At 39.0% G+C, this 22,600-nt stretch overlaps 1 protein-coding gene across 2 annotated transcripts in view; it reads left to right on the top strand.

Moving 5' to 3' along the window:
* The window catches only part of sorcs3a (sortilin related VPS10 domain containing receptor 3a), a 349,991-nt gene that overhangs the window by 263,510 nt on the left and 63,881 nt on the right, over positions 1–22,600 (top strand). For both annotated transcript variants that reach the window (XM_071204106.1, XM_034082424.2), the window contains exons 5-9: positions 11,339–11,412; positions 13,664–13,728; positions 14,298–14,416; positions 19,510–19,599; positions 22,307–22,486. In XM_071204106.1, the coding sequence (XP_071060207.1) occupies positions 11,339–11,412; positions 13,664–13,728; positions 14,298–14,416; positions 19,510–19,599; positions 22,307–22,486 (528 nt within the window). The remainder of the gene's footprint in view (positions 1–11,338; positions 11,413–13,663; positions 13,729–14,297; positions 14,417–19,509; positions 19,600–22,306; positions 22,487–22,600) is intronic.

The following is a 22,600-nucleotide window of genomic DNA, read 5'->3' as shown; positions in this document are numbered from 1 at the left end:
TATCCACCAGGGCGTGCAATGAATTTGCCTCCTTCTTCACTGACAACATTCAGAAAATCAGACAAGCAGTCAGTGCCTCTGCATCAGGAACAGCAAATGTTTGGTCTCTGTGTCCACCTAATATCAATTCAAACACCATGACACAATTCCATCAGATTAATGATAAAAACCTAGAGGACATTATACAACTTCTGAAATCCACCTCTTGCTGCCTTGATATTATTCCAACAGGGTTTTTCAAAAATGTTTTTCCTTGCATGGCCTCAGATCTACTTCATATAGTAAACAAGTCTCTTCACTCAGGTGTTTTTCCACAGGCCCTGAAAACTGCAGTCATTAAACCGCTCTTAAAAAAGCATAATATAGATGCTTCAGTAATGAACAATTACAGGCCCATATCAAACCTGCCATTTCTAGGTAAAATCATTGAAAAAGTAGTCTTTCAACAGTTGAGTAATTTCTTGCATTTAATTAGCTGTTTAGATCTCTTGTAAAGGTTTTCAATGACATCCACTTAAACACAGACAGTGGCAGAACTTCAGTGTTAGTATTATTAGATCTCAGTGCTGCGTTTGACACTGTTGAACACAACATATTACTAGACCGACTAGAAAACTGGGTGGGACTTTCGGAAACAGTTCTAAATTGGTTTGAATCCTACTTAAAGGACAGAAACAACTTTGTTTCTATAGGTAAATACAAATCTGAGTTGACAAATATGACATGTGGGGTTCCTCAATGCTCCATCTTGGGGCCTCTTCTCTTTAACATCTACATGCTACCACTGGCTCAGATAGTGAAAAACAACAAAATAAGTTACCATAGCTATGCGGATGACACACACATTTACATAACCATTTCACCAGGAGACTATTCTCCAGTTAAAACACTGAGTAAGTGCATTGAACAAATCAATGACTGGATGTGTCAGAACTGTCTCCAATTAAACAAAGATAAAACTGAGGTAATGGTTTTTGGAGCCAAGGCAGAACGTATAAAAGTTAGCGCTGAGCTTCAGTCTGCAATGTTCAAACCAACAGATAAAGCCAGAAATCTAGGTGTAGTCATGGACTCTGACCTGAGTTTCAACAGTCACATTAAAACAGTTACTAAATCAGCCTACTATCACCTAAAGAACATATCTAGGATTAAAAGACTAATGTCACAGCAGGATTTGGAAACACTTGTCCATGCTTTTATCTTCAGTAGACTGGACTACTGTAATGGTGTCTTTACAGGTCTCACTAAATAATCTATTAGAAAGCTGCAGCTGATTCAGAACGCTGCTGCTCGAGTCCTCACTAACACAAGAAAGTGGATCACATCACTCCTGTTCTGAAGTCTTTACACTGGCTTCCTGTGTGTCAAAGAATAGATTTCAAAATACTGCTGCTGGTTTATAAAGCACTGAATGGTTTAGGCCCAAAATACATTTCTGATCTTCTGCTAAATTATGAACCATCCAGATCTCTCAGGTCTTCAGGGACTGGTTAGCTCTCTGTCCCCAGAGTCAGAACTAAACATGGTAAAGCTGCGTTCAGTTATTATGCTCCAAATATCTGGAACAAACTCCCAGAAACCTGCAGGTCCGCTACAACTCTGACTACTTTTAAATCCAGCAAGAAGACTTATCTTTTTGTCACTGCATTTAATTTTAATTGAAACTGAGCATCAGTAAAGTGGAACTTCTGTGTGAACTATTCATATCTTAATGCACTGTAACTTTTTATTCATGTACTTTTTATTCATGTATTTTTTCTTTTAATGTTTCTTTTATTATCGTTTACTGTTTTTAAATGCCTTTGTCTGAATGTCTTTCATTTTTGTAAAGCACCTTGAATTGCCTTGTGTTGAAAGGTGCTATATAAATAAACTTGCCTTGCCTTGCCTAGACGAACGACAGTTCGTCTATTCAAATATATGCCTTGTGAACAGAGCATACAGCAGTGGTGAACGTCATGGCCTTCAAGGTATTCAGAGAATACCCTGGACGATCAGATGAAAAAAACAAAAACATTTCATTAATTATTTAAATACGATGTAATACAATTTAAATCAAATGAATACATGAGAACCATATCTGTGTTGTTGATCTGTAATATTACAGTGTTAGGTGGATGTGTTTGTCTTTCTCGGTCCATGCACTTTTTGGATCTTTTTGCGCATTTCAGTGGTTTTGTGTTGAAATAAATGTAACCAATCAGATATTTTTCTGGGTCTCTGGGTAGAATATCCTTCAACCAAGGTATTCTATATCCTTGATAGAATGCCCTGGCCCTTACACTGAATCAACCAATGATATATTGAGTTGTAGCCAATGGGCGTATTCTTTCAGAGTTTCCCTCGGTTCCAGGGTATTCTAGAAGGCCCGTTAGTTCACTGGCTCGAGACAGAGGATCCAGCGTAAGTGCTACGTACCAATTCATTTGAAGTTTTATAGTTGTTTTACGTCGAAATGGCAACAGGTGAAGATGATGTTGTTGCGGAATTGATGTTAGTACCCTTTTCAAGACGATCATTCACTGAAAAGATGGACATTATAAAAAAAGGCCGTCCAACACAAAGTGACTGCCGCCGTGACGTCTGTCTAACTAGAACAACCACATTTTCGAATCCGGGGGGGGGGGGGGGGGGGTGTCTACAGATAGTAATTTCTCACTTTATATCATGCATCGGGCGGTGGTGGCGAATTGGGCACCACCGCCTAGGATGGGTCAAATGCAGAATGTACATTTCCCCTCTATGGGACGATTAAGGGTATATAAAATTTAAATAAATGCATGCATCCACCTGTATTGCTTGCATGGTAAGGGGGCCCCATTATGGTAATTTTCATATTAATATTTGTATTTTGTGCCTCTACTGTGACACGTTTCCATGCTTAAGTGTTCAAAAAGCTCTTTATTCGTCTCATGTGCTGCAGCACCTCTTTTCACCCTCTGTCTAAAACCAGAGCCCAGTCTGCTCTGATTGGTTAGCTAGCCGGCTCTGTTATGATTGGTCAACGTCTTAGAGATGTTCTGCCTCTTAACATATCATGTATCAATAGAAGCGCAAGTGTCACATAGTGATGTCACTTTGTTACAGAAGTTAATAAAGCAGACTAGGAGAGTGAGTGTTGGAGAAACTGTTACGAACTCAGAATCTCAGGGTATAGGACCCAATTGCACAACCCAGGTAAAGTATTTGTAAGATACTTTATTTTCAATAGATGAACAAAAATAATCACTATCAAATCTCTGGATGAGATGACAAAAAGAGAACAAAAGAAAATCGCTCACGTAGTGAGGAACAAAATATCTTGGTGCTAGTGGATCGCCGGAGCTGTTAGATTAACATTAACATGCTTATTGTAGTTGTAAGTGCACTGCCTTGCGGCCTGTAGCACCATCCTTGATGGAGCATGTGTGGGCTGGACCTGTAGTTTACAGGAAAAGAGTGAGCAGAGGGTCGTGTTGTCGATTCTTGTTCTGTTTTCTGTGACTATCTTCCTCACTCTCTAAGACTTTCAGTTGCACGCGCTACTAAAGAGACGCGCTACCATGGAAACCAAAACAATGGTGTAGCTGTATTAAAGTCCGAGTGGAAACAGTCCTGAGTAAATCTGATTTTGTCAGAAATCGGGAGAAATGCGGGAGGAACGGAAACCGGGAGAGGGCAATGAAATCGGGAGTCTCCCACGAAAATCGGGAGGGTTGGCAAGTATGAATGTGACTAACTCAACATTTCTGTTGGTGCACAACAGAAGCTCCCTCTCGTGGAAACTTTTTTTTGTTGTTTTTGTATCAGTTCAATTAAATTGTAATACATTTTCGCATTCCTTTTTTTTCTAGTTTCAGAATTAGAATGTTGAAAAATAAATGATGTGCAGTATTGGGATGGTAACTGGAGAGCTGTGCAGATTTTAAAAGAGGTAGCTTTGTACAGAAATATGTAAAGTTTACAGAGTCTGTGTGGGATTCTCTTTGATATGTGTAACAGAGGTCATCTCTGGGCCGTAGATCTCGGTACGTATTATATAGCTTCACTATTGGCGAAGCATATTAATTTGTTCCACGGTAAAATATTGCATAGGAATCATTTGATGTATGAAAGATGAAAATAGCTTGGGTGGCGTTCAAACCCGTTTTATTGAATGGTTTACGTCATTATGAGAACACATTAATCCTTGCTGTCGGTGGGCTGGATTGGCACGCCAACCTATGGGTGAACAAAGTGTGATTAGCGATTCTAGTCATTTATAAGCTGTTTAGACTAAGAAATATACATTTCTGTTATATATTTGTTATCTCATCCCTGCAGTAGTTAACATCATAACACTCAACTCCACCTGTTCTCCCATCTCCGGTCCCAGGGTCCGTCACCGTAAAGAGTCCCCGGGAAACGGCGAACCCGGTTTTATCGTTCCAGGTGGGGTTATTGAGCAGGATGGAGGCAGGGGTGGTTTTATATCATGCACATTGATGTTGTTGGTTTATAATATTTGTTACATTACATTACATTGCATTTAGCTGACGCTTGTATCCAAAGCGACTTACAATAAGTACATTCGACCAGGAAGACACAACCTTGAAGAAAACAGAATCATATAAGTACATCAGGTTTCATAGAGCCAAGTATTTCACGTGCTACTCAACTGGCTATAGATAAGCCAGTCCTTTAAGTGCTCTGTTAGCAGTTCTTTGTTAGTAATTCTATCGCTCAAGGTTGAGTCCATAGACTGCATATATAAATGGACGTAGGGTCCGTGATTCTGCAGAGTTGCCGTGAAGCCCTTAGTAGGCGGAGTCGGCCACTAACGGCTCAACAGTGACGTCAGAGTTCAACTCCCGCCTTCTCCAAATAAGGGCAAAGAGGCGGAGCCTGCTGCCACCGAGCTGGAAGTTCCAGAGCTAGCTGAAGCTACCAAGCTAAGCTAACATGCTCCCCATCTGCACGCTGCCGTCGCATTTTACGTTTCTAAGGTAAGCGGCCTTGAAACTATTCAGCAAAACTATAAATAATAATCTAAATTATTGAGTTTTTAGCATAATACTTCAGAATCTTAAAACCCCTTAACGTTTGTATGCAATTGTGCTAAATTCAACACTGGAATCAAGCATATATTAATGTTTGCATGACATTAGTTATTTATATTTTGATATCACTTAACTATACATTTAAGTCAAGCTAAGGTACATGTGATGGTAGCTAGTTAGTGCTCTTACCTGTGAGGCCTCCTCCAAAGAGCATAATAACCAGACTGTATTATTCAAACTAAGTACCAGTTCTAGATCCTTGACTTTAGACAAACAATTCAAAAGACAAAATGTATTTAAAGACCAATCTTTATTTGAATTTGCCTCTTAACCTGAGATATTAGTTATACAGTAATAGTATTGACAATCTAAAAAAACTGAGCAACTCAACAGTCAACTTTATGTTTTTTATTGTCTAAAGCATTTATTATTTTCATTTTCCCCCTCTCATATTCAGTGTGGACGGACTGAGACAGCGTGGTGTCCAGAGGGCTGCAGAGACTTCAGGGAGAAACCTCCGTGTGATGGACGTCCTGTCTGTTGGTTTGGAGAGGACTGAGGGTCTTTCCTCAGCGAGGAGGACCAGGGCTGATGAAGGAGCCCATGCTGGGCATAGCTGATACCAACTGCACAGGCCTAGTCTGTCACTTTATTTGACTAAATGTGTTTACTTATACATTTAATAGGTTTACACCTTCTGTCCATATGTGCTTTTTATTTAAAACATTTGATTAACTTTTGGTTCACATTTCAATAAATTGTATTTGTATTTGCATTCCTTTTGTCCATTATTCTTACTGAAAATGTTAGATTACACATTCACATCTGACTGAAGATTGGCCCCATTTATTTGTGACGTTGCAAACTCTGCGGTACAAGGCACAGGTGATGTGAAGCTCATAAAGTGAGGCACATAGAAATAATCAGCGGATGGAGTGTAGATGTGGAAATAGCTGCATTCGATCAGCTGACTGTTTTTACAATAAAAGTAGTTTCTTAGTGAATGTCCTGTACTGGTCTTAAAATCTCATAACATCAGCTTTTAATGTTGCTCTTGGATGTTCTTCTTGACCCTCAGAGAAGGGGAAAATGTTGTGTCTTTCAGGCATGTCCTTTCCTAACAAAAATGACAAGAAACATAAAACATATTATTGCAGAACAAGTGTGTTATTTATGAAAGCGGTGTGTTTGTGTGTTTAGGGGCTGTAGATATAATTATTTTGTAATTGTAATGGTTTTTTTTTATTTTAACAGTGAGCTACAAAGACAATCAGATTATGAATGAACAGTATGAAGTTCATCAACATTGAAATATATGTTATTATCAAAATAATATTTAACTGTTATTAAAACGTAGTGCAACTGTAGAAGCTTGCTCTGTTGTCTCACTGAAAGAATAACTTTTACCACGTTTTTTACAGACAATATTGAGAGATAAATAGTAGCAGTTCTCACTGTGTTAAATATCTTTGCCTTCAATACATTAAATTAGAAAGCTGACAAAGTCATATTGCTAAATATCTAAATGTATCTTTTTGCATGGAATAAACCCTCAACTTAACTGATGTGTAGGTGATCTAGTATTTAGTATTGTTTAATGGAATGTATATCAGTGTATTAAAGTCAATACTTCATTCATTTAAACCAATATCTTTCTTGATTCTTTGTACAGTATGAACAAAAGAGTCTTTGTACCTGAGCTGAAGTTCACTGCTGTGAGGAGTCCAGTTCTGTCTCTCACTCTCTGGTCCAGCCTGTCTGCATCACCTGGACACCTTAAACAAACAGATATATATGTAAAGTACCATGTGTACAAACAATATAACTTATTCTCTTCTGTTGAACATGTTGGATTGTGTATTGTCCGAGTCAGGGTCCTTTTTATTTTACTGTAACTTTGGAAGTTGTGTTACCAATGCTTACTGTTTATTTGATACCCATTTATTAATGCAATTAATAAAAACAACAAGGTTTGGGTTCGTTCTTCAGATATGACTGTGACGTTAACGTGTAAGCTCAATAATGCTCCAGCTCAACCAACCATATTGTAATATCTAAGTAATCATCTTGAAATATGACATTAATAATTGTAATATACACACATCTTATTGTGAGGTTGATTTCACATACACTACTTCGACGTTAGCTTGTCTACATACTTGAGCATAGCCAATTTAAATTAACCTTAGATGCATACAGTTCTACCTACATAATAAAATATCTCTAAGTTACAAGGATGTAACCTTATTTTATCAACCTCAAACAGAAGCCGTTTGTTCAACAGTATTATCCCGCTTAACACTTGTCTATTTCGTTTTAACCTTTATATATACAGTCTATGATTTTAACGTGGAGGCTACGATTAGCATTGTTAGCACCGATGTAGCTACCACTAGCTTACATGCTAACTCAAGCCTTACCATTCATTATGTAGCTGATTAAAATCATTAACACATAAATAAAGCGCACTCGAATTTTACTTACCGCATTCATGCACCGTCTGTTTTAACCGCAGAGCGAGTCACAATAGTCCGATATATAAGCATGAAGAACAAACAACCACGGCCGGCTACAAGTTGTGTTTCCTGGATGAGCTGAGCAGGCAGAGTCCCTGTTGCTAGCTTCACGGAGCAGCTAGCAGAGAGACAAGAAGCTAACAGCGGCAGGCACTTGACAGAGCCGTCACTCAATGTGACCACGCCCTAATTTATGCACACACTTTAAGACCTAATATAAATAAAAGGGTCGCGTTAGAAAACAATTCACTCACAGATCCATAATCATGAAGGTGGAATCTAACTATATCGATAATAAAAATGTATGGAGCCAGGGACAGAAACATGTTTTTTTCTGCTGTAAAGTTGGGCATTTTAACATGGGGGTCTATGGAAATTGCTCCTTTCTGCAGCCATCGCCTATCGGCCAATATATGAACTGCACTGTGTGGCACTTCCGTATTGGCTTCCCGGCTGTTCCCCAGAGTTTGCCGCTTGGTTGAGTCGAAAGAGATGAGTGTTCAGTCTGCGCCGGAAGATGTGCAGGCTTTCTGCTGTCCTGATGTCAATGGGGAGCTCATTCCACAATTTTGGAGCCAGGATAGCAAACCCACATGTTTTTGCTTTTTCCTTTCATACATTAATGAAGTATACTTTAATTAATAGATGTTTGTTATTTCCAAGTAATGTTTATTTATATTTTACTGGTTTTCATTATCTGAGCTAACCATCTGTGCACATACCACCCCTTTTGAAGGTACAGTCCATTGTTGGGCTTATAAAGGGTGGCATTTTAGGCTCATTGAGAAAAAGGGATAGTGCTGGAGACAGTCATATGGGGAAATTGATGTTGTTTATCATGTACCAACGATGAATACATTTCCACACCGGCCGGGTAGTATCAGGACGTTCTGCCTCTGCCTCCTTACTTGGTCGGGCCGCTCAATTGTCAGCTTCACAAGATATTACTAACACGATTTGTTAATTTATCAAAACGATTTGTAAATGTCCTTTCTTCTAACTGAATATTGGTCATAGTTACCATTGAAATAAAAAAACAAAACCTACACAAATGTGATTAACAACCTACTAAAAAGTCCACAACAGCATTTCAAAGCACCTTCAGCTGAATGTCCAATACCTGCACCCTAATGAACCCAAACGTTTTCAGCATGAATAGATGAATCCAACTAAGGTGTTCCTCAATCACCATTTGAGCTCCCGTCCTCTGCCGGCGGCCTCGGCTGTCAGCATGGTGCCACGGCAGCTGGCACCAAATCGCTGATTTATCGAAGTGAGAGGGAAACTATGAAGCTTACTTTGTGACAGCTCTGAAGCTTTAAAATGTAAGATGTCATTGAACTGATGAATGGAGAGAGGAAAAGCTGAGCCTGGCCGCTGGCGTCATATGTCACTGTCCAAAGTGATGAGAGACTCTGCCTGCTGCCCTGCTACACTCACTCAAAGGCTCCGCTGGGGAACTTTCATTACTGAGGTTGGAAGAATCAGGAATCATATTTTCTGTAGAGTGGACGCCTATGAGTACTGCATATTAGAATGAGTTCAACTTCATCACGGTTGGGACAAATGTTTGCTTCCAGCTTATGCAAGACCTACGCTTCAACTGCACATGACAGAATAAAGAAGCTTTGGTCTCTTGTCATTACTCATCGTTGGCAAGCACTTCAAACAGAGGCATGAACTTGAAGTGGTGATAATATGATAGAATAATGATATGATAGAAGGTTAACGTTATGTATCGTATCACACAACGCATAACCAGGATGGTCACAAATGAAAGTGAGTAGAGTAAACAGGAACTTTTAACATAAATACTTTAATTTAACATTCACTAGGCCAGGCAAGGCAATCAGAACCAAACAGACGTTGTTCTTGATATAACATATTAGAATCTGACAAAGATTTAACAAAGAACAGGACTAATGCGAGGATAAAGTACAGGTGTACTAAGGCTCAGGTTGTTTCAGGGCTATTTACATATTTCTGTAGGCCAACCCGGAAATTAGCATTGCAATGGGTCCCTCGACAAAAAGCAATGGGATTTATCCATTGGATTACAGTATATTGCAGAAAATAAGCCTTGTGGCCATCAACCGTTTATGATCCTTATCACATGTTTTTCAGCAGGTTAATCTCCACCTATTAACACCACTTTGTGATATTTGTAGATTAAAAGCTAACAAAATACTATAATCAAACTGGCTGTTCATAACCACCCTTAAGCTAAAGGTGGACTTGTGTCGGTTTGATGACGTGTATTAGTTTATTTATTGGCAACCAACGTTAATTTAACAAAAAGAAGCTTCAGAGATTCACGAGTGGGGTATTTACGGAGAAAATAAGAAAATATTTTATATACAGCCTTTAACCACAAACGCGTTTATAAACCCATTTACTTCAAGACACGGCAACTGAAAGTGTCAAAATGCAAAGTTATTTCCAAGTTTTAGGATTCATTGCTCCAACACTTTATAAGGCCAGGACATACTAAAAAAAGGCGAGAAAAAACACAGAACAGGAATTAAAAACAGACACGACACAGGGACAGTGTTTTTACAAAATAAAAAACAAAAACCAAGATCATGACACATCCATGTGATTCAAATAAGAAGCAGTCTGTTATATCAAGAGTATGGCACACTAGCTGTACATGCTCTGAAGAAACTGATAAACTGTCATTTGTATATTGTAAAACACACCTCCTGGCATAGATAGATGTTCCCTTGCGTAGCTGACAAATAAATGCTGCAGCGGTGTGACTAATGTGTATCCTTTTATCTTGGTAAGTGTCAGATTTGCTGTGATAAAAGGTACCACAAGTAGGAACATTAGCATAGAGCTCAACTGGGGCCTCCGACTCTCCGTGCTGCGAGGAAACAACAATGGGGAGCTGTGTCTACAACATCAATCAAGACAGTGTTAGGAAATGCACCCAGGTTATTAATTGTTCACCCTGGCACCAGAAGATGTCATTAATACATTGAATTTGAGCCACTGGCTACATACTAAACACCTGAACGGCAGCTGTGTTATATATCATTATTTGCATTCACGTATGCTCATTCTACAGGACATTGAATTTGATTGAGTGCTGAAGAAACAGTCAAGCATTCAACAGCCGGTTAAACTTGGACGACAAGGGCAAACACACTACAAAGCCCCAAAACAGGCTGCACTTTCCAAAATGATGCAAAAATATACAAACAGAGATGTGCCTAGACACATGCAAATGAGAAAAAAACATCTTCACCCACTTCACCACGGTCCCAGCTGTGTGCGTCACTTTTTAGTGTCCCAGTTTGTTGTTTGCAGCGTTTCGGTAAAGCAGCGCTTTTAGTAATAGCTGTGAATGTTTTAAAATGCAGTGTAGGTCTTATATTTTCAGCATGTATGCCTTGTTTGCCTCTGTCAGCTACCTTTTAAAACCCACTGGATTACACCAAATATTTTGATGATGAAGCAAAAAGTGGCCTCATAAATGTCATCTCTATTTCACTTCTATTGTATCATTCCTGTTATGTGCATGGTTTTAAACCCAAAGCTCTAATTTGTAAGGCAATAAAGATGCCTATATCTGTGACAATATGGTAGCTTAAATTGCCAGTTGGTAATGATGATAGCATTTCAGCTCGATGTCTCCTGACGATGCTTTACAGCCTCCTCCCTGGAATTATCCAGCATGTTTCCAGCTCCCTCGTCACTGTTACGACTTTTAAATCAGCCCTTCTAATTACTAGCCGGGCTGATGTGTAAACGTCCATTCATCTTGCTAACGAGACTGACTTTTTGTTTTTTTCTCTGCAGTTGTACAGCTCGGTGGACTTTGGAAGAAAGTGGCAGCTCATTCACGAACGTGTCACGCCGAGCCGATTCTACTGGTGAGTCATCAATTTTTTTAAATGTCCACTCCTCTCCTCCAAAGTTTAGTTTACTCAGGAATGGAGAAATTGTTACTCCACGCGACTGAGCAAAGGGATATTGATGGCTTGGGACGAGGTGTGTGAATGACTGGTGATGCTGCTGGAATTCTGCATATCATCTACCCCTTGATACAATCAGGCAGAGATAATCTCCTTCAGAACACACGTTGCATTCAGCATTTCACTTCATTTCTCAAACGCGCCTGGCTCGTAGTGGGCACATTGCACATAAATATAAGCAATAGAATAAAAAGGGGGTGGTTTTATACGCATGCAGAAACAGAAGCTTACATACAGTATGAGGAGCTATGACTCAATGGATCTGGGACGTCCCTGTCGCTTCATATCCAGTCCCGTCTACTGCTCACTCCCCCTGCTGTGTACCTACTAAGTCTGAAAGTGCACACTCATCACAAACTAAGGCCCGGATCTATTCCAGCTCACTGCCCTCACCCCCTCTGTGAGGTGACTGGGGTGTGCGTAATATTGCTGGTGGCTATATCCACTCTAACTTGCATAAATCTTAGTTTTTTCCGTGCCATTGTGGTATAATCCTAAAGAATGTGCACAATCCATCGCTTGCTCCGCCCTTCACCGCCAAAGCCCCTTCAAGGACATTTAAACACTGAATGGGTCGCTAGCAATGGCCAGGCAGGCCTCCAGTTGGCCGCATTTGGACAATGGCTTCATCCGCCTCCAAGGAATATGAAATATTGCCAGAATTAGAAAGCCATGTCTACCCAGTCTAATCCTCACGCAGTGAAATGAGCAAGAAAGCAAGATTATACCCAGAGGTATACTTAAAGACAGAGAGTGGGCTGACCCTGCACAACACAGTCGATGATAAGAAGACTATTTATGTGTAGTGTTGCATTGTGCTGGAATGGAACTTGTCTACAGTTTGTGGATGTGCTGGCAATAATGTGGCATTGAGAATATGAAGGAAGAATCCCTGTGCTGTTGGGTTAGTATTGCTGCTGTGGCTACTGTGGCCGACAGGGGGCTAACACGTTATAATGGCTCTAGACACAACGCGCTGCAGTTTCAAAAAATGATGCAATTAAAAAAAACACAACTGTTACCGTACACATGCAAATGAAGACACAGCTTCACCAATTTGACAACACATGCCATGGGTTTCCACATGGGTTTGGAAACAATTGAATAATTTGGAGAAACATGCAACCACAAAAACCTGCAAATATTGTGAAGTTGGCCAACTGTTTCAAAATTGTAAGTGTTTTGTCAGTATATTTGAAATGACTTTGTTTGCTATTTTTGCTCATTAGCTCACAGTACTCACTCATAAGGAATCATGCAATCACATTGTTAAAATAAACCAATACAAATTACATTTAAGGTAAGTTTCCAGTGACAGTTGGCCACCTTTATAAACCCCCGAATGTCAACAAGCCCTCTCAGGCACCGTCATGCAGTCCAAAAAAGCTGCGAGGGGCTGAATACAGGAAGGAAACACTTTGACCCACGCAAACAAATCCAGTCCATCACTTACATTCATTTGACCATTTATTCCAAACACAGGGGAAAAAAACAATCAGAACCAGTAGTGGAAGAGAGATTGTGATGGATTTTGTGGTGGAAAATGGGATGAAATTGCACTTATATATTGCGATAGAAGAATTGTGCAGAGACTTTGGTCAACAGGGAGTTTCACTTCCAGACTCACTACACTGAAAAAACTGAGACATTGACTGAATTATGTATTTCACATAACTGTATTAGGTTAGTTGAAAGCAAAAATATTAAGTTTAAATAAAAAATAATAGGTTCAACTTAATATTATTACTTTCAACTAACCTAATACAGTTATACGCAATCTGTTGATATAATACATTTAAATAAAGTCAATATTTTAGTTTTTGTTAGTGTAGCCTACTTCTCTCTGAACCCAAGTGAGTGGGCGAATGCAGCCAGGTTAAATTACAACTTACTCCAACCTACCCCTAAATCTAGTGCAAGCCCCCCACCAATAATATGTAAAAAAAAAAAGCACCACATAATAAATGAAAAACACATATGGCTCCCACAGTTAGGGTTAGCCTCTGCAAGACCTTTGTCCCTTTGTTTCTGTTCGCACCTCTGCACTGACAACTTTTGGGCATTTTTCTCTTTCTTTTATATCTTTACATCACTTTCTAGTTGTTAACGTTACGGTGATGTATTCTTCCACGGTATCATTCTCTCCAAGGTCTGTTTCCGGCCTCGACAAAGAGCCAGATCTGGTCCACATGGAGGCTCATACGCCGGATGGAAGTGAGTAACTCCCACACACACATTCAGATCAAAGGGGAGTATTGAACAGGTCTCTATAGGAATACATTCCTATTGGATAAAAGCAGTAATCCCCAGGGAAACAGTACAGGCTTTACCTACCAATGAACCCACTGCTTAATGATTAATATGGCCTTTTTTTCCCCTTCCCTTTCACTCGCTGAATGTCAGCTCCATAACTCTGAATGGCAGTACCACCAAGGTCCTCCATAGGATAGGTGAAACTGTTAATGCCAGCCTGTGTGGCGTGGTAGCTCTAATCAAAGATATTCACATGATTTGTTTCTCATATAACCATTGTGTGATTTGCAGGCAGAGATGCTGCAATCTTCACATGATAAAAATACATCTGGTGCTACAAAGAGAGGCAGAGAAAATGTCAAACATAATGTGGAGTACAACACAACAACACATTATTAGCTTAGAAAATTATTATTATTATTATTGACGAAAAACGGCTACCATTCAAAGCTCAATATATTAATATGTACTACAGATGATGTAGTATTCATAAGATGATCATGCTCTTGGTATGTCTTCCCATGGGACAGATGTGCAGTATGTCACGTGCAGAGCTCAGACGTGCACAGAAGCTAACAGGAACTACCCGTTCCCTGGATACATCGACATCAGCTCGCTGGTGGTTCAGGATGACTACATATTCATACAGGTAGGGCTCTAACACCACTCACTACCTGCTAGCTGATGGATTATGCTACCTAGACATAAACTCTCAGGAAAATATGTCCATTACTAGCTTGGCTATGCTAACTGAGATGTAAGTGTGTATTATCGTAGTATTTCGTTATTTCTAATGAATGACTAATTACGATTTTTTTTTTAAAGATGGGTAGAATAAATAAACAAAGACACAAAACACAAGCTCATCTATATGTAGCTCAGGTGACCCTAACCCTTACCCTATAATGTCATACTTTGTTTGTGTTATACAATTGTTGCACTGAATATGGTCAAACATGTAATAAAACACATTAAACAAATAATGTTTTTATTTTATTTTAACACCATTGCAAACGCTAATTTGATTAAAACAGTGAATTAGTGATTAGGAAATTAATAAGCAGGGAGATAAAAAATTCCCCATAAAATGTACTAAGTTCAAGCAGTGGTTCTCTAACTTATTCGGTGAGGCCACCTTTAAAAGTACAAGAAAGGTAATTATCATTGATTACAAACCTTGGGGGTGCAACTGATGGCAATTCAATTTGAACTCCACTCTGTTATAATGGACCATCTTTCAGCATGGCTATGGGCGGGTTCATTTCCAATTTTACTTAAATGCATCTTTGCCTGATAGGAACGTATTCCTTGCTATCGATTGTGAAATGTACTGTCGTTCCAAAGAGGAAATCAAATGTGTGCTGTAAAGATAGTACTTACAGTATCATACATACATACATACATACAAAAGTTTTCACTTCTGAAAAACAAAATGTCTTCAAACATTAGGACATAATCCTTCAAAATAATCAGATTAAAAAATATATAGGCCCCCCTGAAATGCATTACATTATTGGAAAACAATGTTGGAATTACAATATCAGGCGGAACATTTTATTACATTATTGGTTAAGAAATCCAATAATGGATTTCATACATTTTCAATCAGGTTAGGTGCACATGTCATTACATTGTGCATTACATTGTGTTAAAAAAGATCATATCATTAGGCACTCCATTCGGAGGTTGCTGGTTTCTGAACAATTTTCAATTTCAGTTTTCAATTTATTTTGATTTGCTCTGCGAGCTCCTCAGAAACATATAGATTCTTTAAATATCTGAATTTTGTTTATTGCATATTCTCCTCAAATACAAATAGTCACATTCACAAATACAGACAGTGAATATAATTAAATGGCACATGCTGAAGCAAGACAGTTATTCCTAAATAATATGTAAAATTCCACTTACTTTAAACACTTAGTAGCTCCAATTAACAAAACAAAAAAACATCACGTGACTAAACGAGGTAGTAAATCAAAATTACAAAAAAATACATGAATATATATCAGATTGAATAAATAAATAAAAAGACAAACATAAAAGCATTTAGCATTCCAACAATTTCAAAGTGCCTATATACTTGTTAGTAATGTTTGTAAGCGATGCCGCACTTTTTCAAAATGTCCTTTCCTTCCTTTAACCCATACATTTTTCAAAGGTTAATCCATGTTCTTCCAAGCCAGGGATATCATCCTCCTGGCCTGCAGGAGTCAAACGTCAATTAAAGCTTTTCTTGGAATAATAGTGCCACTTGAGAGATTTATTTCACATTCATAATCAAAATATTGCTTAAGCAGATGTATTATTAGACCAATTTGATACTTCCTAATGATCATTTCCTCACCTTGACTCCCACAAAATCACCTATATATTTCCTATGGTTCTATTAAAATATCTCTCAAGTAAAATATAGCACTTGGCATACATACATACATATATCAATCTGATTTTACTCGAACCTCAACTGAACATTTGTGCTTTGGTTTTCTGGGAAGCCAGACTACGTTTTTAATATTCATACTAGCCCCTGCCCGATTTGTCAATGTAATCATGATTTGTGTGACAGAACAATCTGAAATGGTAATGTCCTGAATTCTAAGTAACACAGATGCGATTTATGGGTTGCATTTTAATTTCCTCTAAAGCTTGAATATTATTTACTTTGACATTGTGCAAATGAGTGTTCATGAATATAAAAAGTGAACAGGAAAAGGGAGTATAATTACATGGCTAGTCCACAAAACTTCTTCTCAAATCTACCTCCACAAATTGTCGTTGCGCTCGGTTTTCAGGACCTTTTAGGAAGAAAAGTATGGGGCAATGTTTTCTACCTACCTCTTCGCCTCTTAAATGTATCTCTATCCAAAGGAATAAGACCAAAGCACTTTAGACCAGCGCTTGCACTTACCTTCAACAATCTTTTAACCAACTTCACTATTTTTACAACCAGCTGCTCAAAACACCACTTTCTTAGAGCGAGAGTTGGATGACCCATGACCTCCACAAACCTACCTGACACTGTAATAACAAACTGAGTGAAAACCATCTTTTATAAAATCCTCCACACACTGATCCCCCCACCTTTCCATATCCCACCAGCATATAAAAGCCCATACCCAACATAATGAAGACATTGTTGAGTGGTGCAGTGATGATATATGTTTGTATGTTGACCCGGATGTTAGCAAGCGGAAGGATTCCATTGAATGTATAAAATAAGCTTTGGGGGGCAAACACAGGAACATCTCTGCATATATACACCATTTGGTGAAGTAAAAAGCTAACGTTAGGCTAAAATCAATGGGTCAACCATATTATTGTATCCATATTAGGAGCTAAACCCGCTAGTGTTCTTGTTTTTGTTGTGAAAGTATTGTAAAACTAGTATAAACTATTCATGTTACACTTCTTATTTAGTGTGATAATAAGTTACTATATCTTTATTGTTTACAGGTATTTGGTAATCGGTGGATAAAGTAACCCTCTCAAACCTGTTTTTGTTCTCCACTGAGCCGTTGTCCTTGATTATGATAATAATGAGAGAAATTGAAAGAGAACCAGCATTTTGAAGAAAAAAAAGTTAAGCGTCAAGTCTAACATCAGCCAGTACAAACACTGTAAAAACTGCATTTAATGTTGGTTTGTGTTATTTAATAAAAAATAATACATTTTAAATAATACATTTTAAATAATACATTAAACGAATAGATTCTGCTATTGATTCATATGTCAGTAGTAGCAGTTGTAGTAGTTGTAGTACTCGCAATGGCACTCTTCCAGCTCTTTGATCCCACTAAATGCTTTATTCAGGAGAGAAAAAGCTATTTTTCAGAGGCCTGCTTCCCTGAGCCACCGACAGGCATGAGCTTCCTGCACAACTCCTACTGGCCTTGGCAGCACATTAGACAAAGAAACAGAGTTGTTCTCCAAAGATCCTTCAATCCTGTTTGACCTCTCCGAAGTATTTCAAGTAGACTCACAATCACTCAACCTAAACCTCCCCTTCAATTCAAGCACCTCCACATTTTAACACGTATGCGTCACAGACGAAAGATCCTGAAGGGATGGGGGGGAAAAATCAATCATACCAATTCCTCTTAAAGTTCAAACCGCCTCTGGTTACCCCGCCATCGATCTCATGCTCCTGCACTCGATTACATGTGGGACTGTTCTGCAGTGCTCACCGCTACTCCGTCAATATAGCTTGTTTTCTCTCTTCTGGGCCATTCAGAGAACTTAAAGATCAGTAAAAAAGAATCAGCCCTGCCATACAACGTTATTACTGATATATCACGTATTTTCAGCAGCGAGCCACAGGCCTGATTTGAAGGTTTTTCCGAGTATTATTAGTATTATTATTATTATTATTGATAGGACTAAAAAGTGTGTTATTCTGCTGCAGTCTCACTTTGCACTGTCTCTCTGTGTGTATGAGTATAAAGTGTTGAACTTCCATGGCCTTGAGGCTAATTCTTCAACAGCCACCAACCCTGTGTTTTTTAGCCGCATCAGCTGTTTGTTAAGGGGCTACCTTTAAGGACAACTTATTTGTTTCTTAGCGTGCAGATGAGGCTTGGTTAGGTAACTTACAGATTATCTTGGACAAAGAATAATGAGACTATTGATTCACCACCCAGATATTTACCAAGGTCCACCTCCAAGCAGATTGAAATCTGGAGAGGGCAACATCCTCTGAATGCAATCCAGGAGATCGCTATAAATGCCCTTAAAAGGAAAAAAAAATGAAAAAAACGTCTGTTTCGCAGTGCCTTGAAAACCGGCAGAACAAAGAGAGTGAGAGATGGATGTTGTCTTTCACCCGCCACTTCAAATGATTGGATCAAATATGATATGGTTTCATTTATGAGGAAACGCCTGAGGTCTTGATCGAAGGAGTGTTTGCAAAGTGTCTATCTTTACGGACAACTTCTTTTGGTCTTAGCCTGCAGATGAGGCTCGGTTAGGGAAGTTAAAGATTTCCGTGAAAAACGAATAATGAGACTATTGATTCACCACCCAGATATTTACCAAAGTCCACTTTGAAACCACCAAGCACCTTGACACCTAGAGAGGGTAGCGTCCTCTGAATGTAAGGTGAGGTCGCTATGAATGCCAATAGAAGTTAAAACACAAAAAAAACGTTCTATCTAGCAGTGTCTTGAAAACCAGCCAGCATAAGAGAGTGGGAGATGGATGTACACTTTGATACAACACGTCATTTGATTGGAGAAAATATGATGACGAGGAAACACATGAGACCTTGATAAAAGGAGTGTTTGCAAAGTGGCTACCACTAAGGAAAACATCTCTTGGTTTGGCAACTTAAAACGTTCTCTAGACAAACATTAATGCGACTGTTGATCTACCTACGAGATGTTTATCAAATTTCACTTGGAAACCACCAAAACGCATTGACATCAATAATATGAAGTGTCATTTGGATGCAAACTGGGAAATTGCTGTTAATGCCTATACCATTTTAAAACAGCTGTGTTTCCAAGCAGCGTCTTGGAAACCCGCTGGACAAAGTGACAAGGTGATGAATGTATGCTTTGACCCACCACTGTAATTACTTGCAGAAAAATATGATATGGTCTCAATGATTCTGTGACACATGAGTAAAAGGTGTCCTTGCATTTGTTCAACATCAGACCTCCATCACTGGTAAAAGAGAAGCAACGTGCATACAACCTGCATGTTTTATTCAATATGAAATACATATTACTTTATGTGTTACAGGTTCCTACATCAGGACGAGCCACATATTATGTGTCCTACAAGAGAGACCTTTTTATACAAATCAAACTCCCCAAATACTCCCTGCCTAAGGTAAGTTGCAGCATTAACCTCACCTGTTTTTTGATTCAGTAACCTCAGTATTCCTATTCCTGAAAGCCATTGATTTAGATCAGGGGTGGGCAGGGCCGGCCCTCGGCATAGGCAGTATAGGCAAATGCTAAGGGCACATCAACCCATAGGGGGCGCCGAAAATTGAGGAGAAAAAAAATAAACTATGGCACACACCCCCCCCCCCCCAAAATCAAGTTGAACTGCCCCAGCCCCAGTAAAAAACAGAGGTTTATGTGAAATTGTTATTTTTTTGAAATAATGGTTTTAGTGTGCAATTATAGGTTTTAATTTTGTATTTGTATTAATTTAAAATAAATCAAACTCCCAAAAAACGTACACAGCTTCTGTGTGCTTTTATTAACATTGGAATTTACTGTGTAAGCGGCCGTGGGGGGAGAGCTTTAGAGAGCTCTCTCCTGAAAGACTGAGCGGCTCTGATAACCTCAGCTCAGTGAGGTAAAGGCACACCTTTATATGATCATTATAGTTATAAAACAATAAGAGAATAGGTGAAAAACAGGTATAAAATACTATATGACAGTACAAAAAAGTTGTTATTAATAAACAAGAATACAGTTTGAAAGGGGAGTGATTTATAAAATATCCATAAAGAAAAAAAAAATCTGCTTACAGTTCTGTTTCATATGGGTGTTGAGAGATGTATCCATAGATCTCCTAATGTTGCTCTCAAAGTGCACCAGATTGATGCTTTTAACTTCAATATAAAAAAAAAAAAAGTCTTCCCGGGGCTACACACCCCCGGACCCCCCTAGAGGAGGTGAGGCCCCCCCCCCACTTCAATCATGTTCAAATGGATAGGAAACTAAATACAGTTGCACACATCTTGTGTCCATATCTTTCTGTTTTGGTGGTCATGCCACAAACGTGCACGTGCGAGTCATAGTGAGTGTCTGCATTTGGGGGGGGGCGCCAGCTAAAATATTGCCTAGGGCAGCAAATTGGTCCGCGAGACCATTTGATACGGCCCTCGAGATCATTTATAAACACACGCAAAAAAAATTAAAGAAATCTAGACCGCAATATAATTAAACACGCGACTAGCTGTTTTTCCTGGCCAAGGACAGGTTCCTTGAACACAACACGAGCGTAACGTGTCATCACGTGGTGTAGTGCTGCCGGAACGCCGCTCCAGCACTTGAAAAATTGCAGTACCCGTAAGGAGCCGTACACATCAGCTCCGTGAGGCAAAGGCACACCTTTATATGATCATTATAGTTATAATAAGAGAATAAATGAAAAACAGGTGTAAAATACTATATGACAGTAAACAAAAGTTGTTATTAATAAACAACAATACAATTTAATAGGGGAGTGATTTGTAAAATATCCATAAAGGAAATGTGTTTACAGTTCTGTTGCATGGGTGTTGAGAGATGATTCAATAGATCTCTTACATTTGCTCTCAGAGTGCATCAGATTGATGTTTTTAACTTCAACATTAAAACATTCAATCTGCATGCATGCACCAGTCATAGGGAGTGTCTGCATTTTGGTCCTTATGCTTTTTACACGCTCTCTCCAAAGCACAACATAAAAACTTTGAAAATAAAACAGAAAGATATCTGGATTGAGAGGTTGCTTTTTCTTTGCTCAGCATGAAAGGAAGGCCAAATGAATGGGCTGTGATTTTAGTCTTTTTTAGCAGAGGTCAATAATTTGTACGGCCCTCCGAGGATGTTGTAAAAATTGAAATGGCCCTTGAGAGGAAACAGGTTCCCCACCCCTGCTTTAGATGGCGTCACAGCCGTGAAATGTATTTAGAATGTACGGATAGAAAGTAATGAAAACACCATCATTGCAATATACTGTCCAAATACAAACTTTTAAGTTTTGATGGTCTTGTTCTGCTTTCAAGAGTTCGATTGGTATTCAGGATCACTTACAATGCTACAACACCACCCTTGAGGAGTTTTATTCAGCCTCACCGTGAGATAGATAGATAGCAGCGTTGCTCAAGATCTGCACTAATGCAGATCTGTCCCTCTGAGGCGCACTGCCTTTGCACAATCTGCATTTTCATTTACGGCCATCAAACACTGACATAATCTTCCAGCTGAACTTAAAACCTGTACTGACTTTAACTCATTCTCTTGTGGTGCACATTTTTTATATTAAGCAACCAGTCATGCCAACATTAATTACACTGTAATCTGAGTCTTTCAATTTTAAATATTGTAATATTATATTTTAACTATACTATGTATTATTGTATTGACCTGTACTTAAATCATGTTTTATAATTGTTTGTGTGATAGAGATTATGCAATATTGGTAGTGTTTGGTAATTGTTGTGTACCTACCTAAGGACTGCAGATGGAACTGAGCTATTAGCTCAAATCTGGCATATTTCCTCTCTTCTCTTTTCTGAGTTTAATGTATTTGTATACATGGTCCTTAAATACAAAATATCTTTTTTTAAAGATTGTTAAACTACACATATAACCACTTTGTTAGGGTCCTTGTCCCTTTAAAACTGACATACATAGGTCACGGTATCACACTCACAGTGAGCCTCTTAGGGAGCTTTACATGACAGTATTTCCACTCCTTATATTCACATCACAACATTGATCTCATGACCAGTCCCCCAGGGTCAGCATGTTCTAATCCGTCACCTCTCCGCTTCCAGTCATAACTCCTCTTAATCTCTCCTGCTGCCTGATAGGATTTACACATTGTCAGCAGTGATGAGAAGCAGGTATTTGCGGCCGTGCAGGAGTGGAACCAGAACGACACCTATAACCTCTACTTGTCCGACACCAGAGGGATCTACTTCACCTTGGCCTTGGAAAATGTCAAGACCACTAGGGGCATCGGTGGGAACCAGATGCTGGATCTGTACGAGGTAGGCACCTTTTGAAACTCGTTATCCTTTGAGGGGAAAGGTGAAGTCTTTCAATGATTGCCGATGGGAAGTTAAAGGGATTATTACGTTATCGATACTTCTCAAGAACTGCCA

The sequence above is a fragment of the Pseudochaenichthys georgianus genome, chromosome 1, assembly GCF_902827115.2.
Source record: "Pseudochaenichthys georgianus chromosome 1, fPseGeo1.2, whole genome shotgun sequence".
NCBI classification, from domain to species: Eukaryota; Metazoa; Chordata; class Actinopteri; order Perciformes; family Channichthyidae; genus Pseudochaenichthys; species Pseudochaenichthys georgianus.
This window is presented reverse-complemented; position numbering and strand designations above follow the sequence as displayed.